We start from the raw sequence: 24,304 nt of genomic DNA, 5'->3' as shown, positions 1-24,304 counted from the left end.
GTTGGGACAGGGAGAAATGGTGAAGAGCAGGAGAATCAGGATCTGGTAACCATTAGATGGCATTCCTCCCAGAATCTGGAATTGAACCCAGACAAGTGTTGAGCTACAGAAATCCTTCTGCCAGCAGTATCTGTAGAACCCACTGGAAAAATGTACATCATTCTTCTCTTGTGACTGGCTGCTACAGAGAATAAGAGATTCTTCTACTAAAACTACCTCGGTAGCTCAAGCGGTCAAGGTCTGTGCTGTGAATCCAGAGGTTCAACCCTGTTGATAACCCATGTGGGGATCAGTATGTTTCCATGTGACCTGGGTGGATTTGATTTAAATCAAATTGATTAATATCATTAGTCAGGAAGACTGAATTTAACCATGGTTTTCTACATAGAAGTGCATTCTTTTTGGATATCATAACCTTAATACATATTCTAGATATAGGTTTCATTTTTAGAATGTACACACTATTCATTTGTAAACAGTAATTATTTTGAAAACTTTTCAGATTAGTTTTATGACTGTATGACAAAATAAATGATTATTTGGATATTTCATTTACCAAAGGCAATTGAAGCAGATAGCTCATGTACCAATTACTTCATAAGTATCTCCAATTCAACAGACAAAAAAAAATGAAATCCTCCACATAATTATTAAACAAAAATTAAATTGTCAGCTAGGTCAACATGATAAACTTAAATATTGTGTTCTATTCATTGAACTTTTTGAAATTTTGCACTTTTAGAGAGAGGTAAGGAATTGTCTCTGTGTACACAAATTTGCAGAGGGATAATAAGGTTGAGGGCTGTTATTTCTTACTTCTGTCTGTCTCTATCTAAAAATGTTCTTGCTTTAGCTCTGAAGACACAAATTCAGAGTATGAGAACTGCAAAACTAAGCATCTCTGATGCTCCAATATATCTATTTGTCTATAAAGTGCCATAGGACTTCTCGTTGTTAAGGATGAATTAAGATTGTGCAGGCCACCTTAATACCATCACTTAGCTACTTCTGATAGAAATGTAGCCGTGTTAGTCTGCTGTAGCTGAAGCAAAATGCAGGACTATGTAGCACTTTAAAGACTAACAAGATGGTTTATTAGATGATGAGCTTTCATGGGCCAGACCCACTTCCTCAGATCAAATAGTGGAAGAAAATAGTCACAGCTATATATACCAAAGGATACAATTTAAAAAAAATGAACACATATGAAAAGGACAAATCACATTTCAGAACAGAAGGAGGATGCGGGGGGGGGGGGGGAAGGTGAATGCCAGTGAGTTAATGATATTAGTGGTGGGGAAGGGTAGATGTCTGTGAGTTAATAGTATTAGAGGTGATAATTGGGGAAGCTATCTTTGTAATGGGTAAGATAGCTGGAGTCTTTAAGTCCCTTGCGGAGAGTGTCGCACCATTAACCTCAGCCTGGACCATTCCACATGAGAGATCCATTTCCTGGACACCACAGAACAAATCAAAAATGGAAAATTAGACACCACCCTCTACAGAAAACCCACTGACTCATACAGTTACCTACATGCTTCCAGCTCCCATCCAGCACACACCATACGATCCATCATCTATAGCCAAGCCCTTCGATACAACCGCATCTGCTCTAATCCCACAGACAGAGACCAGAAACTTCAGGAACTCTACCAAGCATTTATAAACCTCAACTACCCACCCGGAGAAATAAAAAAGGAAATTGAAAGAGCCAAACAAATACCTAGAAACCATCTACTACAAGACAGACCCAAGAAAACCAACAATAGAACACCACGTGTCATCACCTACAGCTCCCAACATAAAACTGTCCAACACATTATCAATAGATTACAACCTATACTGGAACAGGACACTAAACTCCAAGAAGCTCTGGGAGACAGACCCATAGTCTCCTATAGACAACCACCTAACCTCAAGATGATTCTTACCAACAACCACAGGACATACCACACTAATACCAACCCTGGTACTTTCCCTTGCAACAAACCCCGCTGCCAGCTTTGTCCACATATTCACTCTGCTGACACCATTATTGGACCTAACCAAGTGAGTTATAAGATCAAGAATACATATTCCTGCGCCTCCAGAAATATAATCTATGCTATCATGTGCCGGAAGTGTCCGTCTGCTATGTACATTGGACAAACGTCTCAGACACTTTGCCAAAGAATCAATGCCCACAAAACAGACATTAGACAGGATCACAAAGAAAAAACAGTTGCTTGTCATTTCAACCAGAAAGGACACTGTCTCAATGACCTGCTAACCTGCATCCTATTTCAGAAGACATTCAAATCTGCACTTGAAAGGGAATCCTCTGAACTGGTAGTGAGTAGGGTTGCCAAGTGTCTGGTTTTGAACAGTACAGTCCAGTATTTGAGCTTTCTGTTCGAGAAACAAATTGAGAAAATACTGGACATATAAATGTCCAATATTTTCTAATTAAGTAAGTTTTATCATGAGTATCAGTACGTAGTTGCGTACTGCCTAACTGGTAGACACGCTTGTACTGCGTGAGCATGTCTACCAGCCAGGCAGTACTCAGCTATGTAGTAGAGGAAGGGGAGGGAGTGGGACTGGGGTGGGATGGAATCCCTAGGGCGGGACTCACTTGTGCACCCTGCTGGGACCTTGTGTGAGATGGACAGTACTCTAGGATCTTCGTGTACCCAGGCCAGCCCCGCTGCCCCTGAAGCCCTCCCGGCCAGCCCTGCTTCCCACTGGCTGGTTCTCGCCCCTCCCCCTCATCTCCCCCAGCCAGCCCTGCTCCCCGCCGGCTGGTTCCCCCCAGCCAGCCCGCTCCTCCCAACCCCCTCTTGGCCAGACCCGCTCTCCTGGCTGGACGCCCCCTACCCCCAATCTGAGATCAAGTGTGTCCAGTATTTTTTCAAACCATCTGGTAACCGTAGTAGTGAGCAGGGGGTGCAGCCCCTAGTTTTGTGTGTGTGTGTGTGTGTGTGTGTGTGTGTGTGTGTGTGTGTGTACAGTAAACTTCCGATAATCCGGCACCTTTAGGACCCAGGGGGTGCCGGATTATCAGATATGCTGGACTATCGGAAGGGGGGGCTATGAGGGGTCTGGGGTGGGGTGGGGTGGGATGGGGGGAATGCCACCCCAGGCCCCTCATAGCCCCCCCTTCCGATAGTCCAGCTCTGCCCCAGGCGTCCCTGTTTCAGCCGCTGCTGAAACTGACTAGCAGTGGCTGAATCGGGGACACCTGGGGCAGAGCAGCTGGGGTGCTGCTGGGTTGGTCCTGCAGCGCTGCTCCTTGGTGCTACTGGACCAACCCGGCAGCACCCCAGCTGCTCTGCCCCAGGTGTCCCCAAGTCAGCCGCTGCTGATACTGATCAGCGGCTAACTCCAGGAAGCCCAAGGCAGAGCTGCTCTGCCCCGGGCTTCCCTGGAGTCAGCCGCTGGTCAGTTTCAACAGCAGCTGACTCAGGACGCCTGGGACAGAGCAGCTGGGGCGCTGTCGGGTTGGTCCCCGCAGCGCCGCACCTTGGGGCTGCGGGACCAACCCGGCATCACCCCAGCTGCTCTGTCCCAGCTGTCCCCAATTCAGCTGCTGCTGAAACTGACCAGGGGCTAATTCCAGGAAGCCGGGGCAGAGCAGCTCTGTCTCGGGCTTCCTGGAGTCAGCCGCTGGTCAGTTTCAGCTACGGCTGAATTGGGGACAGCTGGGGTGCTGCCAGGTTGGTCCCGCAGCCCTGAGGGGCAGCGCTATGGGACCTTCCCGGCAGCACTCCTGCTGCTCTGTCCCCGGCTTCCGCGATTCAGCTGCTGGTCAGTTTTAGCAGCGGCTGAATTGGGGAAGCCGCGGGCAGAGCAGCTCCAATGGGCTGGCTGCCCGGAGCACTTCCAGGTTCCTGATGGTGCCGGACCATCGGAGTTTTACTGTGTGTGTGTGTGTGTGTGTGTGTGTGTGTGTGTGTGTGTGTGTGTGTGTGTGTGTGTGTGAAAGTTAAGGCTTATGTGCTAAATGGTATAAATGCATGAAAGCGTGCCCTGCGTTCTTAGTGCTGTAATATAGAAGCTTTGTGTGTTTCAAAGCCTATTCAAAGAAAAGCCAATCTCATCTGTAAGTTAGACCTTTTAGTAGTATAAAGTAGGGCTGTCAAATGATTACAAATTTATTCTTATTAATTGCATAATTAAAAAACTAATTGTGACTAAAAATGTAGATTAAAATTAATCATTAAAATGAGTTACATGATTAAATGGTAATAAAAATACCATTTATTTAATTACATTTGGATCTTTTCTACATTTTTAAACTATATTGATTTAAATTATAAGACAATGTAAGTTGTACAGTGCTCTGTTTATATTTATATTTGTTTATAATAGAGATGTTGAAATGCATGTATTCAGATAAACTTGTAACTGCTCAAAAATTCAGTTGTTGTACATTTACATGGGGCGGGAGAGGCAGCTCCCTGTTTGTACAAGTTTCCACAAAGTGTGTCTGAGGCAGCAGCATGGCAAGGGAAGGGAGGTAGAAGCATGGAAGGGGGTGGCTGCTCTGCAGGAGTGGGTCCCTGTGGGGAGCAAGCCTAAAAGCTGGCTTCTTGTGAGCATCAGCTCTTGCGTGGGCCTCCTGGCCTCCCGAGGCAGCAGTATATGGGAGAGTGGGGGCAAGGTGAGGCCTGCATGTTCCCATGAAGTTTAATCGATGAGCTCAGGCTCATTTGTTAACCGTTTATACGGGTACACTATCACATTCCTACTTTAGAAATATTTACACTGGTAAAACAAATAGGATTTTTCAGTTCCCCCATGACAAGTACTGTAGTGCAGTCTCTTTATCTGAAAATTGAACCAAATGTAGAATTATGTACTAAACCCCCTGCATTCAAAAATAAGACAATGTAAAACTTTAGCGCCTACAAGTCTACTCAGTCCTATTTCTTGTTCAGCCAATTGCTCAGAAAAACAAGTTAGCAGGAGATAATGCTGCCTGCTTCTTGGTTACAATGTCACCTGAAAGTGAGAAAAGGCTTTCACATGGCACAGTTGTAGCCAGGGCTGCAAGATATTTATGTGCCAGATGTGCTGACTATTCATGTGTCCTTTCATGCTTCAGCCACCATGCCAGAGGACATACATCTATGCTGATGATGGGTCCTGTTCGATAAAGATCCAAAGCAGTTCAGATGAATGTATATTTATTTCCCATATCTGACTCTGATGCTGCTAACAGAAGGTTGATTTTCTTTATGGTGGTTCAGTTCTGTAGTTTCTGAATTGCAGTGTTGCTCTCTGAAAACATCTGAAATTATGCTCCACATCTTGTGTGTCTCACATTTTGGACAGTGCTTCAGATTCTTAAATCTTGAGTTGTGTACACTCTGGTCTAAATCAGACTGACTTGGATCAAAGAAATATGAAACTGCACATAATGCCAGAAATGTCTGGGCTTTATTGGTTTTAGAGTTGTAAATTTGTACCTGTCACTCTAAATATCTGAGCACCATTATATTTTGTCTAGCGAGGAGTACGGCAGAAAGGGATCTAGAGGTTATAGTGGACCACAAGCTGAATATGAGTCAGCAGTGTGATGATGTTGCAAAAAAAGCAAACATGATTCTGGGATGCATTAACAGCTGAGTTGTGAGCAAATCATGAGAAGTCATTCTTCTGCTCTCCGCTGTGCTGGTTAGGCCTCAGTTGGAGTATTGTGTCCAGTTTTGGGCACCGCATTTCAAGAAAGATGTGGAGAAATTGGAGAGGGTCCAGAGAAGAGCAACAAGAATGATTAAAGGTCTAGAGAACATGACCTATGAAGGAAGGCTGAAAATATTGGGTTTTTTTAGTTTAGAAAAGAGAAGACTGAGGGGGGACATGATAGCAGTTTTCAGGTATCTAAAAGGGTGTCATAAGGAGGAGGTAGAAAACTTGTTCATCTTGGCCTCTGAGGATAGAACAAGAAGCAATGGGCTTAAACTGCAGCAAGGGAGGTTTAGGTTGGATGTTAGGAAAAAGTTCCTAACTCTCAGGGTGGTCAAATACTGGAAAAAATTGCCCAGGGAGGTTGTGAAATCCCCATTTCTGGAGATACTTAAGAGTAGTATCCCTGATAAATGTCTATCAGGGATGGTCTAGACAGTATTTGGTCCTGCCATGAGGGCAGCGGACCAGACTCGAGGTCCCTTCCAGTCCTATGATTCTATGATTTTCAGTGCTCTTTTCCAAAAAGGGAGATAAGACATTGGTCTGTATTATTTTATTGTGGAAGCACCTAAGAGCCCCAGTTTCGCACCCCAGTTTTCTAGGTGCTGTACAAAAAGAGACATTGTCAATGTCTAATGATGGATCCTTGAATATGGCTTTGCTGAGGCCTTCCTGATGTTCATCTAGCATTGTATCTTCAGATAGACTGTCTCCAACATCAGTGGATATCTCCGTGATTTATCTAAATCTAAATTTTTGTCTGTCGAATTCAGACTAGGAGGCTAGGACTTACTAAGAGAAACCTGATCACTTTTCATTTGGGATTTTGGGTTATCTAAGTATTGTCTGGGACAATTTGAGAGTGTATGGCCCTGTAGATCATATTGTAAAGACAAAGAACCCTTTGTTTGTGTCTAAAGCGGCCTTGACATGTTTTTAAAAAAATGTTTGTAATTGGGCTGACTCTGTGGGACTTGTCATCAATGCTCTGCATGCCTTCTTTAATTTCATCTGTGATACAGCCTCTGCAAATTTCCGTTACCTGTTAGAGAGAAAGCTGCATTTAGGAGCTAATGGTCAAGGCCTCTCCTAGCAAATAACCCCTTAGTCTGTGAATAATGAACCACATTTGAAAGGTCATTGCCTTATAAGGGCCAGGAGGGCTTTTTAAAACAAAGCTTATTTTACAGATATTGTAGAGACCACCAGAAAAATGCTGGTATGACACATATGTTATCTACTAGAGGAACCAGGTTTCTATGTGCAAGATACTGAAGAGAAAAACAAAAACCTCTGGCCTAAACCAGAGACTGTTGGGTTGGTTCCAGCCTGTCTGGCTTTCTTATTGCTGACATTCCACAGTGGATGGAATCGCAATGGAGCAGGGATGACTAGCCATCATTCAGCTTATATATCTTTTTCCCCATTCTCTCTGAATGTCTTTTTTAGGTAGATTGTAAGCTCTTAGGGTTGCCAGGTGTCCAGTCTTGGTCTGGTATCTGTGGTCTCTGTTTGGTGCTTTTTTTTTTCTCTCTTTTTCACTCAACCAATTTTTTCCCCACAATGTTCGGTATTTTTTGTGAAAGTATCTGGCATTCCTATAAGCTCTTTGGGTAGTGACTGTCTCCCACTCTGTTTGCTTTACATAGTGGGTCCCATTCTTTATTGCATCCTAGATACTACCATACCATTGTGATTCTCAGGGCTTAAAAAGGGAAGCTTTTTAGTTATGTGCTGAAATATGCTTGTAGCCCAATTAGTTGGCATATTTTTAGCATATACTTTCTGGATTTGCTTTTTTGTTTTGTGATTCACCTTTAGTTTTCTCCTTAGTCTTGCTTTTTCCATTCTGATCATTAATATGGGTGAGCACTGTGGTCAAAAACACATGCACAGAATCCTACAAATATCTGCTTTATATCCATGTGTGTCTATATTCATGCATATGGATGGAGATATCTGCTGCTCATTTTTGTAGCTTTGGATACAGAATTTATATCTGGAACACTGCAAATTAGCAGATAACTGCTTTAAATTTGCAGGTATCCATGGCTTATTTTTATTGATACAGATGCGGATGCAGATACATGAATGAGTAGAGCCATATGCGGATACAAAATCTGTATGTGGTCACTGGTTATCAAACATAGTCTCTTGACTATCCCACGTTGTCTCACTTTTTTGATTAGTTCAGTAATAGCTGGGTGTAAAAGCCTATGCTGACTATTTATTTTACAGTAAAGTATGCATAGATTAAATAAACTCAGCAAACTTTTTAAAATTAATGAATTGAAAACGAAGCTTTTTACTGTCTATCAGGACCTTAAACGGACTTGGGATCTTGGTGTGTTCCATGGACGGATCAGTGGCTTTTTTGGATTTTTCCCAGGATGAACTTGGAGATCCACTTAGTGAGGAGGAGAAGGTACTATGAGATCTCAGGATAAATGTGATCATCCATTTTTATTAAAATAATTTGCTCAGAACTGTTCATAGAATTTTTTAGTTGCCTGATTTTCATATTAAAGGAAAATGTGATCTTGTCTCCTTTCCAAACCAGGAAGATTTTTTGTAGTATCCATCAAGTTCAGAAACAATTTGCGGTATTAAGTATTCTTTCCAGGGTAGAAATTATCTTGGCAAATACCCATTTGCTTACATTGCATTATACATTTGAAACATTTGGCCTAAGTAGTAAGTACTGACTTCCTGATTTCAAAATTATGGTTTAAAATTACTCTTCTGAGCTTATATGCAAGTCTTTTTAACATGCTTTTCTATCAGCAAGAATGGATTTTCCCCCTTAGTACTGCTATCAGCGGAACTTTTGCCACCCCAGTTAAGTTAGTTAATGAGTTAGATGTTATCTGAAAAAATATAAGAAGAAGGAAAATAACTGTGAATGATGTGTAAATAGTACTAAACGTACTTCTATTAATACAAATAGATATACATAATTCTTTATAGTACAATCACTGATGTGTTGCTTGCAGTTGTAATCAGGTTTTGTTTTTAAATTTTTAACATCTGTAGAGCAACATTCACCAGTCCACTTATGGTAAAAGCTTAGCGATAATGAGTGAGGCTCAGTTGTCCACTACCATTATTGAGAATCCAGAGATGCTGAAGTATCAACAGAGACAGCAACAGCAGCAGATGGAGCAGAAGAATGCAGCAATACAGGATGCAGCAGGGACTATAACAACAGCTCCCAAAGTGGCAAGCATGGTTAATGGTGAGAGTTTGGAGGACATTAGAAAGGTAGGCCTTTTGACTGTTGATTTTATAGAATCTACTACAAATTTGATAAATATCTAATATATAATTAGGGAAACAAAATGGGCCAGATAGTATCTTTTAGGCAAGCTTTTGAACTTTCACAAACTCTTCTTCAGGTCAGGAAAAGGTGCACAGTGTCACAACTAAATACAAGGTGAAGCAAATTATTTAGCATATGGAGTTAATATGGTGAAAGTGACTATTCACAGTGAAGTGGCCATTTATGAGCTTTGCAGTCTTGAGACAAAGAAAGGTTGATGGTTTGTCTTTTGAAGGTGTTGTGCAGGTTTCTTTTGAGGTTGACAACTGAGGCCCGATATGAAGCCTGGTTTTGTGAAAAGTATTCTGTCTTGTATTTAGCTGAGATTTGTTGTTTGATCCTCTCAGTATCCGCCATAACACAATCACAGTTCTGGGCTCCATTGCATTAGGAGCTGTACAAATTCTTATTAAAAGATAATTTTTGCTCCAAAGAGGTTATGTCTGAAAAATCCAGTTTGTGCTGACATGAAGGGAGATTGAATGAGAGAAGACTGTGTAAATATTTGGGGCCTCGGGTTTAGAAACACAGCTGTGACTGAAAAAAACAACAACTTCCCTGCAATAATGTATAATTTTTGATGAGCGTTTTTCATTTCATCGCACCTAACAGTTGACAATCCTGTGTCAACTGGAAAAAAGCATTCATATTAACATTATTTTCTCTCCTTCCCCGAAAAGAATCTTTTAAAGAAACAAGTTGAAACACGAACTGCAGATGGCCGAAGGCGGATCACACCTCTCTGTATAGCTCAGCTGGACACTGGGTATGCTTTGAAGTGTTTTACTTACGTTCCTTGACTTTTTCATTTATTTCTTCCAGTTCACACTACAGCTTTGGGTCCAAGAGAAGTGAAAATCATTTCAAATTAAATATGCAGACATTTAGATGAGAAGAATGTAATAATCTGCCTTGGAATTTGGCTTATATGTGATTTCTAACATTTCTTCCAGCATGCTTCTAGTGCTGTGGTATCTTGAATGACTGAGTGGTTCCATTCTTGGTTTCCTTTGTTGTCCAAAAAAAACTTTTTTCCTTTTCTAGGAATATACTGTGTATTGAATCCTTTAGTGCTTTAGATTATCTGGATTCATTTTCTCAGAATGAGCAGCTTTAACTGTTATTTTTGGAAGAGGGAAGGGTGATGGAAAAAAAGATCCCAAGATCAGAGCCAAGCATGAAAAATAAACTACTTTTGCCAAGGAGCTTGTTGATATACTTCTGACATCTGAAGCAATTTAAAGCATGTGTTTATATTCTGAGTAATCATTCTAGTCATTATTTGAACTAAGGATGTTAAAATGCAGTTAATTAACTACTCTACTAATGGATGGAATTTCTGACAACTAGTCAATAGGTACTTCCGCATTCCTCCTGTGAAATGTATGAGAGACTCTGCTGGGGCTCTTGTACATTTCAAAGGAGGAATGCGGAACTCCGGGTACAGCCCGGAGCCAGTGGGAAGTCCCGCTGAATACGGGCTGCACACAGCATGCCTGCTGTAAAATGCACAAGGGTCCCCAGTGGGGGTTCTTGTGCATTTCAAAGCAATGGAGCTCAGGGTCAGTAGGGAACTCACAGTCCCCCACTGACCTTGGGCTCCATGCTTCCACCAGGAGCCCGGGGTCAGCTGGGGAGTCCCAAGCTGACCCCAGGTTCCGCACAGCACTTCCTCGGAACCCAGGGTCAGCTGGGGACATGCTGTGGGGAGCCCGGGGTCAATTGAGAGTCCCCAGCTGACCCTGGGCTCCACAGCTGTCCCTATGAATCGCGCAGAAGCGGCATTTTAAAGGGGCAGCCTTCCGCACAGTTGATCCGCCTGGAATAGTTACTTTGAAGGCATGGCTTTTTTCTCATCAAAAGGTCATCTTGTCTTACTTCCAACACTGGGAGTTCAGGCGGGGAAGAGCACAACTGCTGCTGCTATGCCGCTCTAGGCCTCCCTGGAAATCCCTGAGGCTGCTCCTTCGAGGGATGGTCTGTAATAGGTGGGGGAGAGAGCAGTGTGGTGGCAGCAATAAGTAGGGTTTGGGGGATGAGAATGGACAGCGCCCCTCATCTCTTGGGCCAGATTATGCAAATGCTTCAGCCAAGAGTGACCATGGGCTAGTAGTTTGAGTTCCTGGTATAAAAACTTTAACTTACAACAATGTTTTCACCAAAAATGAGGGAGCTTTCTTCGTTCTTCAGCTGTACACAAGCAAACATCACTCCAAAATTATGTGTATTCCTTCTGTCTCATTAATTATCAGAGGTAGATTGCAAAGCACCATGTTGGCCTGCATTGCAGTAGAAATGAGAAAAATATGTGGAAAAAATATGCACATCCAATGACATTAAAATTAAATTTTAATGTATTCTTTAAAAACTCCTTTAAAAATTATATATATTTGTTTTTAATCTTTTTGGCATAGGGATTTTTCAACAGCATTCTTCAATAGTATTCCGATATCTGGGTCTCTGGCTGGCTCAATGATGTCTTCTCAAAGTAATCAGCAACTGATGTCATTTGATTCCAATGCAACTAATTCCCTCAGCACTTCAAAGCCTTCTCTAGAACCACTCGCAGCCAGTGTGAAACCTATAGATGACACAACCAATAAAGATGGGTCAGTATTTGCAAGAAATTTCATTTCTTTAATCTAGGTGACTTGGCCTTCATAATTCTTTAAATAAGTAATTAAAGTGGTTTTCCTACCAGAAAATATTGAGATTCTAGTATTGTTCTGCAATACTTCAGGAATGTATTAATATTCCGTTCTGCTTCAAGAGGTCCCCATGGATGCTTCATGGTGGGGGTCTCGGTGCCGTCTTAGCACCTGGATCGGAGAGATATTGAGGCAATTTCTGCGGGAGCCGTGCATGCGCAGCACCAACTGGCGCATGTATGCCAGTAGGCACCACATATGCGCAGCCCATATCCTCCAGTTCCTTTTCAACCACCATCTGCCAGAGATGAAGCTCCACAGTTCCTTGGTTTTTTCAACAATTCTAAAATAGTTTAGATAGATTCTTAGTTAGTTCTTGTTATTATTGGAGCTATCTACTTAGTTGTTAGTAGTTTTAAAAAAAACTTTACATCATGCTGGATTCTCCAGGCTTTAAATGCTGTGCCTTCTACAGAGAGGAAATTCCTATTTCTTCTTTGAGAGATGTCCCTGGGGGTGCTCCACATCAGGTGTAGAGCGTCCCAGTGCCTCGGGATGGAGTTTTGCTAGCAGTGCCTCAGCTGGGGCCGTGCATGCACAGTGCGCAACGCGTGCAAACTCCCTGACTAGCTATGCGCATGCACGGCCCCCTCTTCCCTCCAGTTCCTTTCTATCATCCCCGGCTGCAGATGGAATGCAGCAGTGCTCTTCTCTCCTCAGCACACTTAGTTGTTAAAGTAGTTAGTTTTTAGTTAGTTACTAGGTTTTGGTTAAGTCTTTCACTGTTTTCTTGTTATTTAGATTAGATTAGTACTAGTTTTAAAAAAAAAAACAGCGCACGGTTTGAACCGCCACTTCAGCATACAAGCCAGTATGAACTCTCCTTGCTTCAAATGCTGTGCACTCTGCAGCAGCGCAGTGTCTGCGTCTGATGTGCATGACTCCTGCCTCAAATGTCTGGAGAGATTGTCCCCACTGTGTCAAAATGAGACCCAGGTCTCACAGAGAGAAGGAACTTATATTGAAAATGCTTCATAATGACAACGACAAAAGACATGCTTCTGACCCAGGCTCTGGGCACAGCTTAATACCTAACAGAAATAACTCTAAGCACTCTAAAAAAAAAAAGGGCAAGCTCATTACCTCAGCAACCCACCAAGAGGCATTCTGAGGTAAAAAAAAAAGTCAGACCACTCAGATAAGAACCTTCTGAGCGCATTTGACCAGCCAGGTACTTCAGGCGAACAACGTAATAAGTCAGAAAGCGCTTCAAACGCTGCCTCTGATAGAGGCAACAGGCTGTTCCATGCTGGCCTCAGAAACCCCAGTAATGCTGACCATTATGGCAACTCCACCAGTACCTCAGCCTTTCACGATGGCACCTAGGGAAGGGATAGAGCACTCAGTCAATACTGCCTTTCCTCTCAACTATTAGTGGCAATAGCTCTCCCTCTCAGCTCTGCAGTAAAATCGGGGTCTTCTGAGCTAGTGCAGCCCCCCACATCACAAAATCCCTGATCACCTACAGGGAGAATAAAGTCTTAAAGATTGATTCATCTCTTCAGTTTTGAGTGAGGACAGACACATTCAGTCACTTCTTTCTGATGACTCAGATTCTCTGTCTCCCTTCTCCCATGAAGAGGGAGAGGATTTTGGTGCTTTTTACCACAATTAGTCCCTGATTCAGAAGGGTCACTGGGGACACAGTCACTTGCAACTGGACCTTATCAGAGCGCAAATGATTCCCTGGGCTCCCTATCTGTGGATGCCCCTGCCCGTGGCATACCCCCCACAATGGCAAATGTGGAACTAACCACCACAACAGCACAGAAAGAGACCATTTAAAATTAAACATATAGATAAGACTCTTTCAAGCTGTACTGAATCTCCTCACAGACACGTTACGAGGAGAGATAATGAGAGCCAATATTCCCCTATGTCAGCAACGGGATCTTTGGCTCACACAACAACATTAGTTGATATGGGGGAGGCAATTCTACCTCTATCCGCTAACTCTTTGGAGGATGTCTCCTCTTTCCAAAACTTATTTAAAGGAGTTGCACAAGATCTAAATATCCCTGTGGAGGATGTACAGGATACTCCCCATGAGCTCACTAACATCCTACAAGCCGAATTTCTCTTCACACATTCTCCGCACCCCCAATTCCCTTGTGGTGGACACTGTACAGCAAAGAAATAAGCAGCAAAATTGCTCAACCCCATCTGACAAAGAGAATAAAAGATTAGACTCATTTGGCAAAAGAGTGTATGCTTCAGCCACACTCCAGCTGAGGGTAGCAATTTATTCAGCCCTTCTTAGTAAATACTATTATAACAATTACGTGAAAATGAACACATTTATTAATGATCTTCCAGAAAGCAAAAAATGTACATTTCAAAGCCATTGTCTCTGAGGGGCAGACAATTTTTGCGTATAGCGTTGCAAGTGGCTCTCACAGCAGACTCGGCCACAAGAACGATGGCTACAGCTGTCACTATGCAGCGGGCCTCGTAGTGCAACTCTCATCACTAATTACCTCAGGCAAATGGGTCCAAACCATTTTCAGTACATGGTCCTACCCTTTGGACTCTCTGTAGCTTTGAGAGTATTTTCCAAGATCCTAGTGGCAGTCACTGCCCACCTCAGGAGACAAGGAGTTACCATATATCCCTACCTGGACGACAGCCTAGTCAAAGCAAGGTCCAGACACAAGTGCCATCAAAACACTCACATGGTGCTAGACTGTCTTCTTTCTCACGGACTTCTTGTGAACCACCTCAGATCAATGCTTACACTCTCGCAGACAATCCAGTTTATTGGGGCACACCTCAACTCTGTCATAGCCAAAACCTCTGTCCCTCCCAACAGAGCTATTCACATCAGATACTTGGCATTATTTCTATAGGACATAAGTCACCGCACTAGTCTACCTTTGACTTTTAGGCCATATGGCTTCCTGTGGTACCCAATACGAGACTATTTATGAGGTGCCTCCAAGGCTGGCTCCTAATGCAGTACAAACCAAATATTCATTCACTGACAAAGAGGCTAACTATGCCTCCATTAGTGAAAGCATAATTAAAATGCTGGACAAAGGTGTCCAATCTCACTGCAGGCATGCCCTTCCAATCCACAGAGCCCTCAGTGGTCATCACCACGGATACCTCGCTCACAGGCTGGGGCACGCACATAGAAGGGAGAACAGATTAAGGACTGTGGTTCCCCATGGAACATGATCTGCACATAAGTATCTTGGATCTCAGAGCCGTCTGCCTAGCGTGGCAAAAGCTACTCCCTCAGGCGAAAGGGATACACATCTGTGTCTTCACGGACAACACGGCATGCATGTTTTATGTAAACTGACAAGGCAGAGCACAGTCACAGCCCCTGTGCAGAAAAGCCATAGATAGTCCTTTGGAACTGGGCAGTAGCACAGGATATCCAATTATCTGCATGCCATATACCTGGGGCTCTCAATACAACAGCAGACACCCTAAGCAGGGCCCTCCCCCAGGAGCATGAATGGGAGATGGACCATACAATCTTGCGAGAAGTATTCAGCCAATGTGGCCACCCTTGCATAGATTTGTTTGCCACCAGATCCAACAGAAAATGCACAATGTATTGTTCCAGAGTGGGCATGGGCAAACACTCCCTAGGAGATGCTCTGATTCACTCATGGAATGCACCCTTACTACATGCATTTCCTCCATTTCCTCTCCTTATCAGGGTCATCATAAAGATAAGCAAAGACAAAGCGAAGATCATCCTCATAGCTCCATGCTGGGCACGACAGCCTTGCTCCCCCCACAAATCAGCATGCCTCACCCTCAACTCTCGATGCTCCATCTAAAAGCACAGCACCTCAATGGTTCACTAGCATAGAGCTCCAGTGCTCCCAACAAGTCCAGGAAGTTCTTCTGCACAGCAGTCTAATCTCTCATTGGCCTCAGAGTGCACCTACCAGCTATAACAACATTCCATGTACCACTGGATGACACTACTTTCTTTTTTGAAGGGCCTGCTAGCTCTATACCCTGATCTGTCTCCCCCACAAGAACCATGGGACCTTCACCTGGTTCTGACAACATTAATAAAGCCGTCCTTTGAACCTATGGCCACATGCTCCTTACTCCACTTAACGCTTAAAACAGTGTTTCTAGAAGCTATCACATCAGAAAGCAGAGTAAGCGAACTAGCCACTCTCGTGTCCAGGCCACCATTTAATATTTTCCTTAAAGACAGAGTGTCCATGTGGCCACACCCCAAATTTTTATCTAAGGTCCATGTAGCCTTTCACATCAATCAAACTATACACCTACCTGTGCTTTTCCCAAAGTCTCATTTCAACGCCTTTGAAGCACAGATGCACATGCTCGACGTCGAAAGATCTCTCTTTCTATGTTGACAGAACAAAGTCATTCAGGTCCTCTCCTTACCTGTTTGTTTCCATCGCTAACCATAACATGGGAGAGAAAATATCATCTCAAAGAATATCTTATGGGATTTTGAGTGCATTAATATTTGCTACTCGCTTAATAACTTACCTCCACCTGCTCCAGTCCGAGCACACTCTACGAGGGCAGTTGCAACCTTAGTCGCATACCTCAGAAAAGTTCCACTGAAGGACATTTGAGCAGCAGCAACGTGGTTCACGGATCACACTTTCACGAATCACTACTCACTTGCCTCAGGTCTGTTACGCCACACTAAGTTTGCGAAGGCTGTCCTGCAGACAGCATACTTACCGGGTCCGAAGTCCCTGCCCCCATAAGATAGACTGCTTGTAGCCACCTGCTGTGGAGCACCCCCAGAGACGTCTCTCGAAGGAAAAGAGGAGGTTACTCACCTCCTGTAACTGACGTTCTTTGAGATGAGCGTCCCTGTGGGTGCTCTACTACCCTCCTTTCCTCCACTCTATTTCAGAAACCTTTAAAAAAAAGTAAATAAATAAATAAATAAAATATAAAAGCAATCATGTCAATCATGCTCCTCTGCCGGGTTCTGGATAGAGAAGGAACTGAAGGGAGGTAGGGGGCTGCGCATGTGCATAGCTAGTCAGGGAGTTTGCACATGTCATGCACCGCGCATGCGTGGCCCCCGGTGGGGCACTGCTAGCAAAACTCCATCCAGAGACACTGGGATGCTCTACGCTTGATGTGGAGCACCCCCAGAGATGCTCATCTCGAAGAACGTCAGTTACAGGAGGTGAATAACCTCCTCTTCTGATGGACACTTGCAATGCGTCAGATGTTTCGGAGAACAGCATTCAAGTCAGGATTGCCCTCATTGTGCCAAACTTAAGGCCAGGGCTCACAAGGACAGAGATCTCTAATTAAAGCTAATTTTAATGGAGAAGTGTTTAAACCCAGCCTTGGACCCAGGAGTGCAGCCTGGGTAGGTACGATCACCCCCAGGTTCCTCTTAGGGCAAAAAGGCATCATAGAGGAGAAGTTCCTCAGTGCTTCATCGGAAGTCTGCCAACATGAAGGAGTCCCCCTCCAGGCAACCAGCACAGAAGTCTCGCATCAGCGCTTTAGACACCTCTGCACTTCAGGCATCACTACATCACCAACTGTTGCCACTTCTGACCAAAAAGGCTCCAAACAAGGCCATACTGGTAGCATCTTCAGTAACAATGACTACTCTTGCACTGATGGCTACAGCATGAGTGTCGACGATGGCACCGACACCAAAACCCATGACACTGTCATCACCTTTGGCACCGTTGATGCAGCCATCCTTGGTCTTGGCACCGTCGGCACTGGCCAGACTAGTGGCACCAGTTATACGCTCTGCTGCCAACATATCAACAGTTGCTATCGTTCTCACCAACCATGCCGTCAGCCTCCCACAGACCAATGTTCCAAACTCTGGCACTGATCCTGGCAGCACTGCTCCCATATATGTGGAATGTGGATCTTTCAGTCATGTCTGCACCTCAGTCACTGCTCTTCAGCACGGATACATTGCCTAGACCAGCTATTTCTCAGGCATTGTCTCCAGTATCATCATAGTTTTCCAGTGATGAAGATGACGGTGTACAGGCTTATTTCTCTCCACACTGTAGCCCTCAATGCAATACATAAACCACACTATGACCCATGTGGGGTTCCCCTATGCTGTGGACACCACTGGATGCTACACCCTGTCCAATGCCTTTAGTGGAGCCCTTGGGGCTCCTATAGGAGAAAACACAGCATTCAGCCCAGTCCTTATAAACTGCCTATTTATATACCATGCACAGCTTCATCAGTGCAACATCTCCTCATATCAGATCCCCAGGAGCATCAGATTGCAGAGGAATCACCCCCAAACACAATACCTCCCACTAACTCCTCATCCTCACCTGATGAGGCTGTGATGCCGCCTCCACCTTTGGCTGTGGATGACTTTTCACACTTTAATGAACTCTTTAGAAGAGATGCAGCAGAGTTCAAGATCACACATAGAGGAGGAGGCTGAACCACAGCATGATGCACATATCCTACAGCCCTCTACTTATTCAAAATAGCCTCCCAGATCCAGCCAACACGATTTGGCAAACTCCTGCATCAATAACATCTGTGTGCAAGAGAACTGATAAAAAATATGTGCCTGCTAAAAGTTCGGCATTTTTATTCACCCATCGGACATTGAATTCTCTAGTGGACATCAAAGGGTGAAACAACATTATTTCTGCACCACTCCACTAGACAAGCACAGCAAGAGATTAGGCCTCTTCAGTTGAAAGATCTATACAACTGTGACTTTACAGTTTAGGATCTCATACTATTCAGCCTTGATGGCAAAGTATGATTTTAGAAATTATTCTAAGATGATGAACTTTGTGGAACAACATCCTGGAGGCAAAGAGACCCCAGTTTATGGCCATTGTCACTGATACACATGTTATCTCCAGCACTGCTCTTCGGGTCACACTTGACACCACTGACATAGTGGTTAGAACCACTGCTATTGTGATGCGCAGGGCCTCATAGTTTTCCTGGCCATGCTCCCTTGAGAAATACAATCCACTGTCAAGGATTTGCTCTTTGATGGGGAAAAGCTATTTGCAAGTAAAACCAATGAAGTCCTTAATACTATGAAGGACTCATGTGCCACTCTTCGTACCCTGGGTATTCATACACCCACAAACAGACAACCTCACTATCTTGCTTACCTCAATCAACGCTCAGACAGCAATCCGAACAGGAATCGACCTTGGCCTCAAAGATGTAGACAGTCATCGGGCTCTGCTCCTCAACTGCCACTAGTCACAAAGCAAATTTGGGGCCTTGGTCGAGAGCCTGGAAAACCTCCCACAAGTTCCAGTGCTGCCAGTGACCACACACACTTTCCATCTCCGTCCTTTCTGTCAGCAATGAGCCGCTATCACCACGGACAGATGGATGCTCGACATCATTCTGTCTGGTTACATCGTTCCCTTCCTCTCCAAATCACCTACTCATCCTCCTACCCTGTCCTTCTTCAGGGACCCCTCTCACGAGACCCTGTTACGACACCGGGTGATAAATTTATTACATCTGGAAGCCATAGAACAGATCCCAGAACAACACAAAGGATAAGGTTTCTATTCCTGCTACTTTATAACTCAAAAGAAGTCAGGAGATTGGAGACCAATTTTAGATCTGCACAACCTGAACACATTTGTGAAAATTCAATGCTTTCGCATGGTGACTCTATCCATAATTATTCTGACATTGCAATGAGGGGTTTGGTTTTTAGGCCTCAACCTCCAAGACACACACTTTCATAGTCTCATACACCCAGCTCACAGAAGATTCTTAAGGTTCATGGTTGGCACACAGCTCTGCCAATATCGTGTCCTTCCGTTTGGCCTATCTACGGTTTCTTGAATTTTCTCCAAGGTGCTCACTGTGGCCACAGCATACTTTCACTATGTGGAAATAATTGTATTTCCTCACCTCATCTTCTTAAAGCCACACGGTTGTTAGAGGCAGTCCACACAATGACAACTATCAATTGTTTTCAAAAGCTGGGTCTTCGCATAAACTGGGAAGAGTCATTTATCCATCCTTCCCAGATCATCCAATTCATCAGGGCCTCACTTAGATTCCACATTGGCAAGAGCCAACCTGCCTCACAACAGATCTCTTGCCATTCAGTCACTAACCACAATGCTGTACATCTCCACAATCACTACAGCCAAAGACTTCCTACAACTTCTAGGACACATGGCAGCTACAGTCTTTGTAGTATCATATGCCCGACTACTCCTGCACTGCCTACAGATTTGGTTCTCTGCAGTATACAAGCCTCTAAAACACTCAATGTCACACCGGCTTACCATACTGCACGAGATAAAGACATCCCTCCTTTGGTGGACCAAGCTGATCAATCTTTGTGTGGGGGTCCTGTTCTTCAACTTTTCCCCCCATTTCACGATCACTACACATGCTTCTCACATAGGCTGGGGCACCCATTTTCGTGACCAGACTTCTCAAGGTCAGCTCAAGAGATGTGCTTGCACATGAACCTGCTGGAGGTCTGCATTGTACACAAGGCCTTCAGACCTTTCCTGCCCTTCATTTACCGGCAAGCACATCCATGTCAAAAACAACATTGACTGTGTTTTTTATATCAGCAGACAAGAAGGCGCCAGGTTCTGATCCCTATGCACCAAGGCCATAAAGTTGTGGAATTTTTGCATCAATCACAACAACCACCTTTCTGCAGTTCACATACCAGGGGTCACCAATGTAACCATGGATGCTCTCAGCAGACATTTCCCTCAACGTCATGAATGGGTACTCAGTTCCTCAGTAGTACACTTTCTCTTCTGCAAATGGGGTCGCCTGTCAATAGACCTGATTACTACACCTCAAAACACCAAATATATACACTTTTGCTCCAGAGCAGGCATCAGGAAGGATCGATTGGAGACTCCTTTCTTATTCCATGGAGTCAAGAGCTTTCTTACGCTTTTCCCTCTTTACCTCTCTTTGCCAAAGTAGTCCACAAGGTCAGGACAAACAGGGCTACAGTCATACTTATAGCCCCCACATAGCCAAGAGAAATGTGGTATCCCTTCTTGCTCAGGATGTCAATCTACACACCCATCAGTCTCCCTCTTCAGCGCAATCTCATAACTGTGAGTCAGACATCACAGTCCTACCCAGGCCTGTGCAAGCTGAATCTAATGGCATGGCTCCTTTGTGGCTCTTCCACTCCAAAGTAGGCTTTTCAGAATAGATACGCACAATCCTTAAACATAGTCTTAAAGATTCCCCATACGCCTCCTACACATATAAATGGAAACGATTCTTAGCATAGTGCACCTCCAAAGGGCAGGACCTGATATCAGTGCCCCTATCATTTATCTTGGACTACCTCCTCACTCTGAAGGAAGCATCACTTCCATTCAGCTCCATCAAAGTATACCTACCGGCCATTACAGTCTTTCATTACAAAATTGAAAGTTGGTCCATTTTTACTCACCCTACAATCAAGTGGTTCCTCAAAAGGCTTCATCTCCTACATCCTGATGTCACACAACCATCACCTCCCTGGGACCTGCGTCTGGTACTGTGACCCCTGACCAGGCCACCTTTTGAGCCTCTTGCATCTTGCTCCTTAGCACACCTCTTCATGAAGGTTGCATTGTTGGTTGCCATAAATATCAGTTTCATCGGAGACGTGGCAGCACTCGTTGCTGACCCACCTTTTACAATATTCCACTGAGATAAGGTCACCCTTTGCACGCACCTGATGTACTTACCTAAAGTTGCCTTCTCATTTCACATAAATGAACCACTGCATTTACCTGTATCCTTTCCAAAACCACATGCCAATGCAACTAAGGCTTCCATGCACACTCTTGATGTCAGGCATGCACTAGTATTTTATTTGCACAGAACTAGGCCCTTTAGAAAATCTCCTCTGCTCTTCTTGGCATTTGCTGAACTGGTTAATGGGCAGCCCATATCAAAATAGAGATTGTCCAAATGGATCACCAACTGTACAAAGCTTTGTTACATTCTAAAGGGCCTGCAGTCACCATTAAGGTTGATGGCTCATTCCACCAGGGCTGTATCCTCTACCACTGCATACCTACGCAATGTCACATTTTTGGACATTTGCAAGGCAGCCCCAATTGGATGTCACAACTTACCTTTGCTAAGCACTATGTGCTCTCGTATGGACATGACACTTCGGTGGGTTCTGCAGTTCTGTCATCAGTCTTCTGCAATATTTTAAAGCCCCTGCCACCACAGGCTGAAACTGCTTGCTAATCATCCTGCGCAGAGCATCTACAGGGACCTCTCAGAGAAGCGGAGGTTATTCACCTTGTGCAGTAACTGGAGCTCTTTGAGATGAAGTCCCCATGGATGCTCCACAACCTGCTTTCTTCCCCTCTGCTTCGGACCTACAGGGCCTCTGGACTAGAGAAGGAACTGGAAGGTGTGGACCGTACATGCATGGTACCTAATAGCACACATGTGCTGGGTGGTGCCACGCATGTGCAGCCCTCACTGGGACTGCTTCAGAATCTCTTATCCAGGTGCCGGGACAGCACCAAGACCCTCAGCATGAAGCATCCACAGGGACACCATCTTGAAGAACTCCAGTTACTGCACAAGGTGAGTAACTTCCATTTATTCTGAGAACTAATTATACCAAACCTGTGTTTTTGTAAAATTAGTTTATCCTTGTTAACATCCAATGTGTACCACTATGTGGCAGTTTCTAATATGTCCACAAGTATGGAGGAACTTATCCACTATTGGATTGAGCTCGAAGTTGAAATATAACTAATAGCTCTAATATACTGCAGTTTACTTAATTAGCCCTCCCAGGTCTGAACAAATCCCTAGGCACACACTGGAAATGCTCTTCTCCAGTGAATTAAGATGTATTTTGATTGTTATCCACTGGAGTAATCACAAAATCATTCTTGAAAACACTGAACTGTCATTAATAGACGATTGCACCTCCCTTAAAATCTCTGTATTCAGGCTAAACTGAGTATTTTAAAAGTGAGCAAATCGTATTTAGATGACTTTTATGATATAAGGTCCTGTTGTGAGGTTCAAAGAATGTTTTCAAGAAGCAAGTTATGTGATTTGCAATGTAGTGTAGGCAACACACAGGCTTGTGTGTAAAATTTTCAGTTTGCTACATCAAAAGAACTTTGCAATAGAGACCAACAGATCATTTCACGCCGCTCTACTGCGTATACACAATTAGAAAGTCCACGATATCTGCATTTTTTTCGGGGGTATCTATGTCTGAGGCAGATAAGCATGTGGATGCAGATATAAATTTTGTAATTAGAACCCTACACATATGTGGGCTTCACGGGAATTATGAGTACCTGCCTTTGCCAAGGTGGATGCATATATCTGTGGCTCATTTTTGTGGACATGTATACAGATACAAATTTTGTATCCATGCTGTGCTCTATACATAATCACTAATTTATTTTACTTAGAAACTGAATACTCACGGATAATATAGTGATAGAAATGTAGCCGTGTTAGTCTGGGGTAGCTGAAGCAAAATGCAGGATAATGTAGCACTTTAAAGACTAACAAGATGGTTTATTAGATGATGAGCTTTCGTGGGCCAGACCCACTTCCTCAGATCAAATAGTGGAAGAAAATAGTCACAACCATATATACCAAAGGATACAATTAAAAAAAAAATGAACACATATGAAAAGGACAAATCACATTGCAGAACAGGAGGGAAATGCGGGGGGGGGGGAGGGAGGAAGGTAAGTGTCTGTGAATTGATGATATTAGAGGTGGGGAGAGTGGGATGTTTGAGAGTTAATGGTATTAGAGGTGATAATTGGGAAAGCTATCTTGGTAATGGATGAGATAGTTCAAGTGTTTGTTCATTCCTTTTTGGAGAGTGTCGAATTTTAACATGAATGACAGTTCAGAGGATTCCCTTTCAAGTGCAGATGTAAAAGGTTTTTGTAGCAGAATGCAGGTGGTTAAGTCATTGAGAGAGTGTCCTTTCTGGTTAAAATGGCAAGAAACTGTTTTTTCTTTGTGATCTTGTCTGATATCTGTTTTGTGGGCATTAATCCTTTGGCGAAGTGTCTGAGATGTTTGTCCAATGTACATAGCAGACAGACACTTTCGGCACATTATAGCATAGATTATATTTCTGGATGCGCAGGAATATGTGTTCTTGATCTTATAACTCACTTGGTTAGGTCCAATAATGATATCAGCAGAGTGAATATGTGGACAAAGCTGGCAACGGGGTTTGTTGCAAGGGAAGGTACCAGGGTTGGTATTAGTGTGGTATGTCCTGTGGTTGTTGGTAAGAAACATCTTGAGGTTAGGTGGTTGTCTATAGGAGACTGTGGACAATACCTAGAAACCATCTACTTCAAGACAGACCCAAGAAAACCAACAATAGAACACCACTTGTCATCACCTACAACCCCCAACTTAAACCTGTCCAACACATTATCAATAAACTACAGCCTATACTGGAACAGGATACCATACTCCAAGAGGCTCTGGGAGACAGACCCATAGTCTCCTATAGACAACCACCTAACCTCAAGATGATTCTTACCAACAACCACAGGACATACCACACTAATACCAACCCTGGTACCTTCCCTTGCAACAAACCCCGTTGCCAGCTTTGTCCACATATTCATTCTGCTGATACCAT

General features: G+C 43.8%; 1 protein-coding gene across 2 annotated transcripts in view; it reads left to right on the top strand.

Annotated features, from left to right (window-relative positions):
* The window catches only part of HIRA (histone cell cycle regulator), a 108,438-nt gene that overhangs the window by 51,133 nt on the left and 33,001 nt on the right, over window positions 1–24,304 (top strand). Inside the window, exons 11-14 of one of the 2 annotated variants that reach the window (XM_075898288.2) lie at window positions 7,993–8,098; window positions 8,707–8,934; window positions 9,673–9,758; window positions 11,407–11,601. In XM_075898288.2, coding sequence (XP_075754403.1) covers window positions 7,993–8,098; window positions 8,707–8,934; window positions 9,673–9,758; window positions 11,407–11,601 — 615 coding nt within the window. The remainder of the gene's footprint in view (window positions 1–7,992; window positions 8,099–8,706; window positions 8,935–9,672; window positions 9,759–11,406; window positions 11,602–24,304) is intronic. The other variant, XM_075898289.2, reaches the window with a different exon arrangement.

The sequence above is a fragment of the Pelodiscus sinensis genome, chromosome Z, assembly GCF_052426305.1.
Source record: "Pelodiscus sinensis isolate ZL-2025 chromosome Z, ASM5242630v1, whole genome shotgun sequence".
Taxonomy (NCBI): Eukaryota; Metazoa; Chordata; order Testudines; family Trionychidae; genus Pelodiscus; species Pelodiscus sinensis.
Note: the sequence above shows the minus strand (reverse complement) of the source record. Positions and strands in the feature narration are given on the sequence as shown.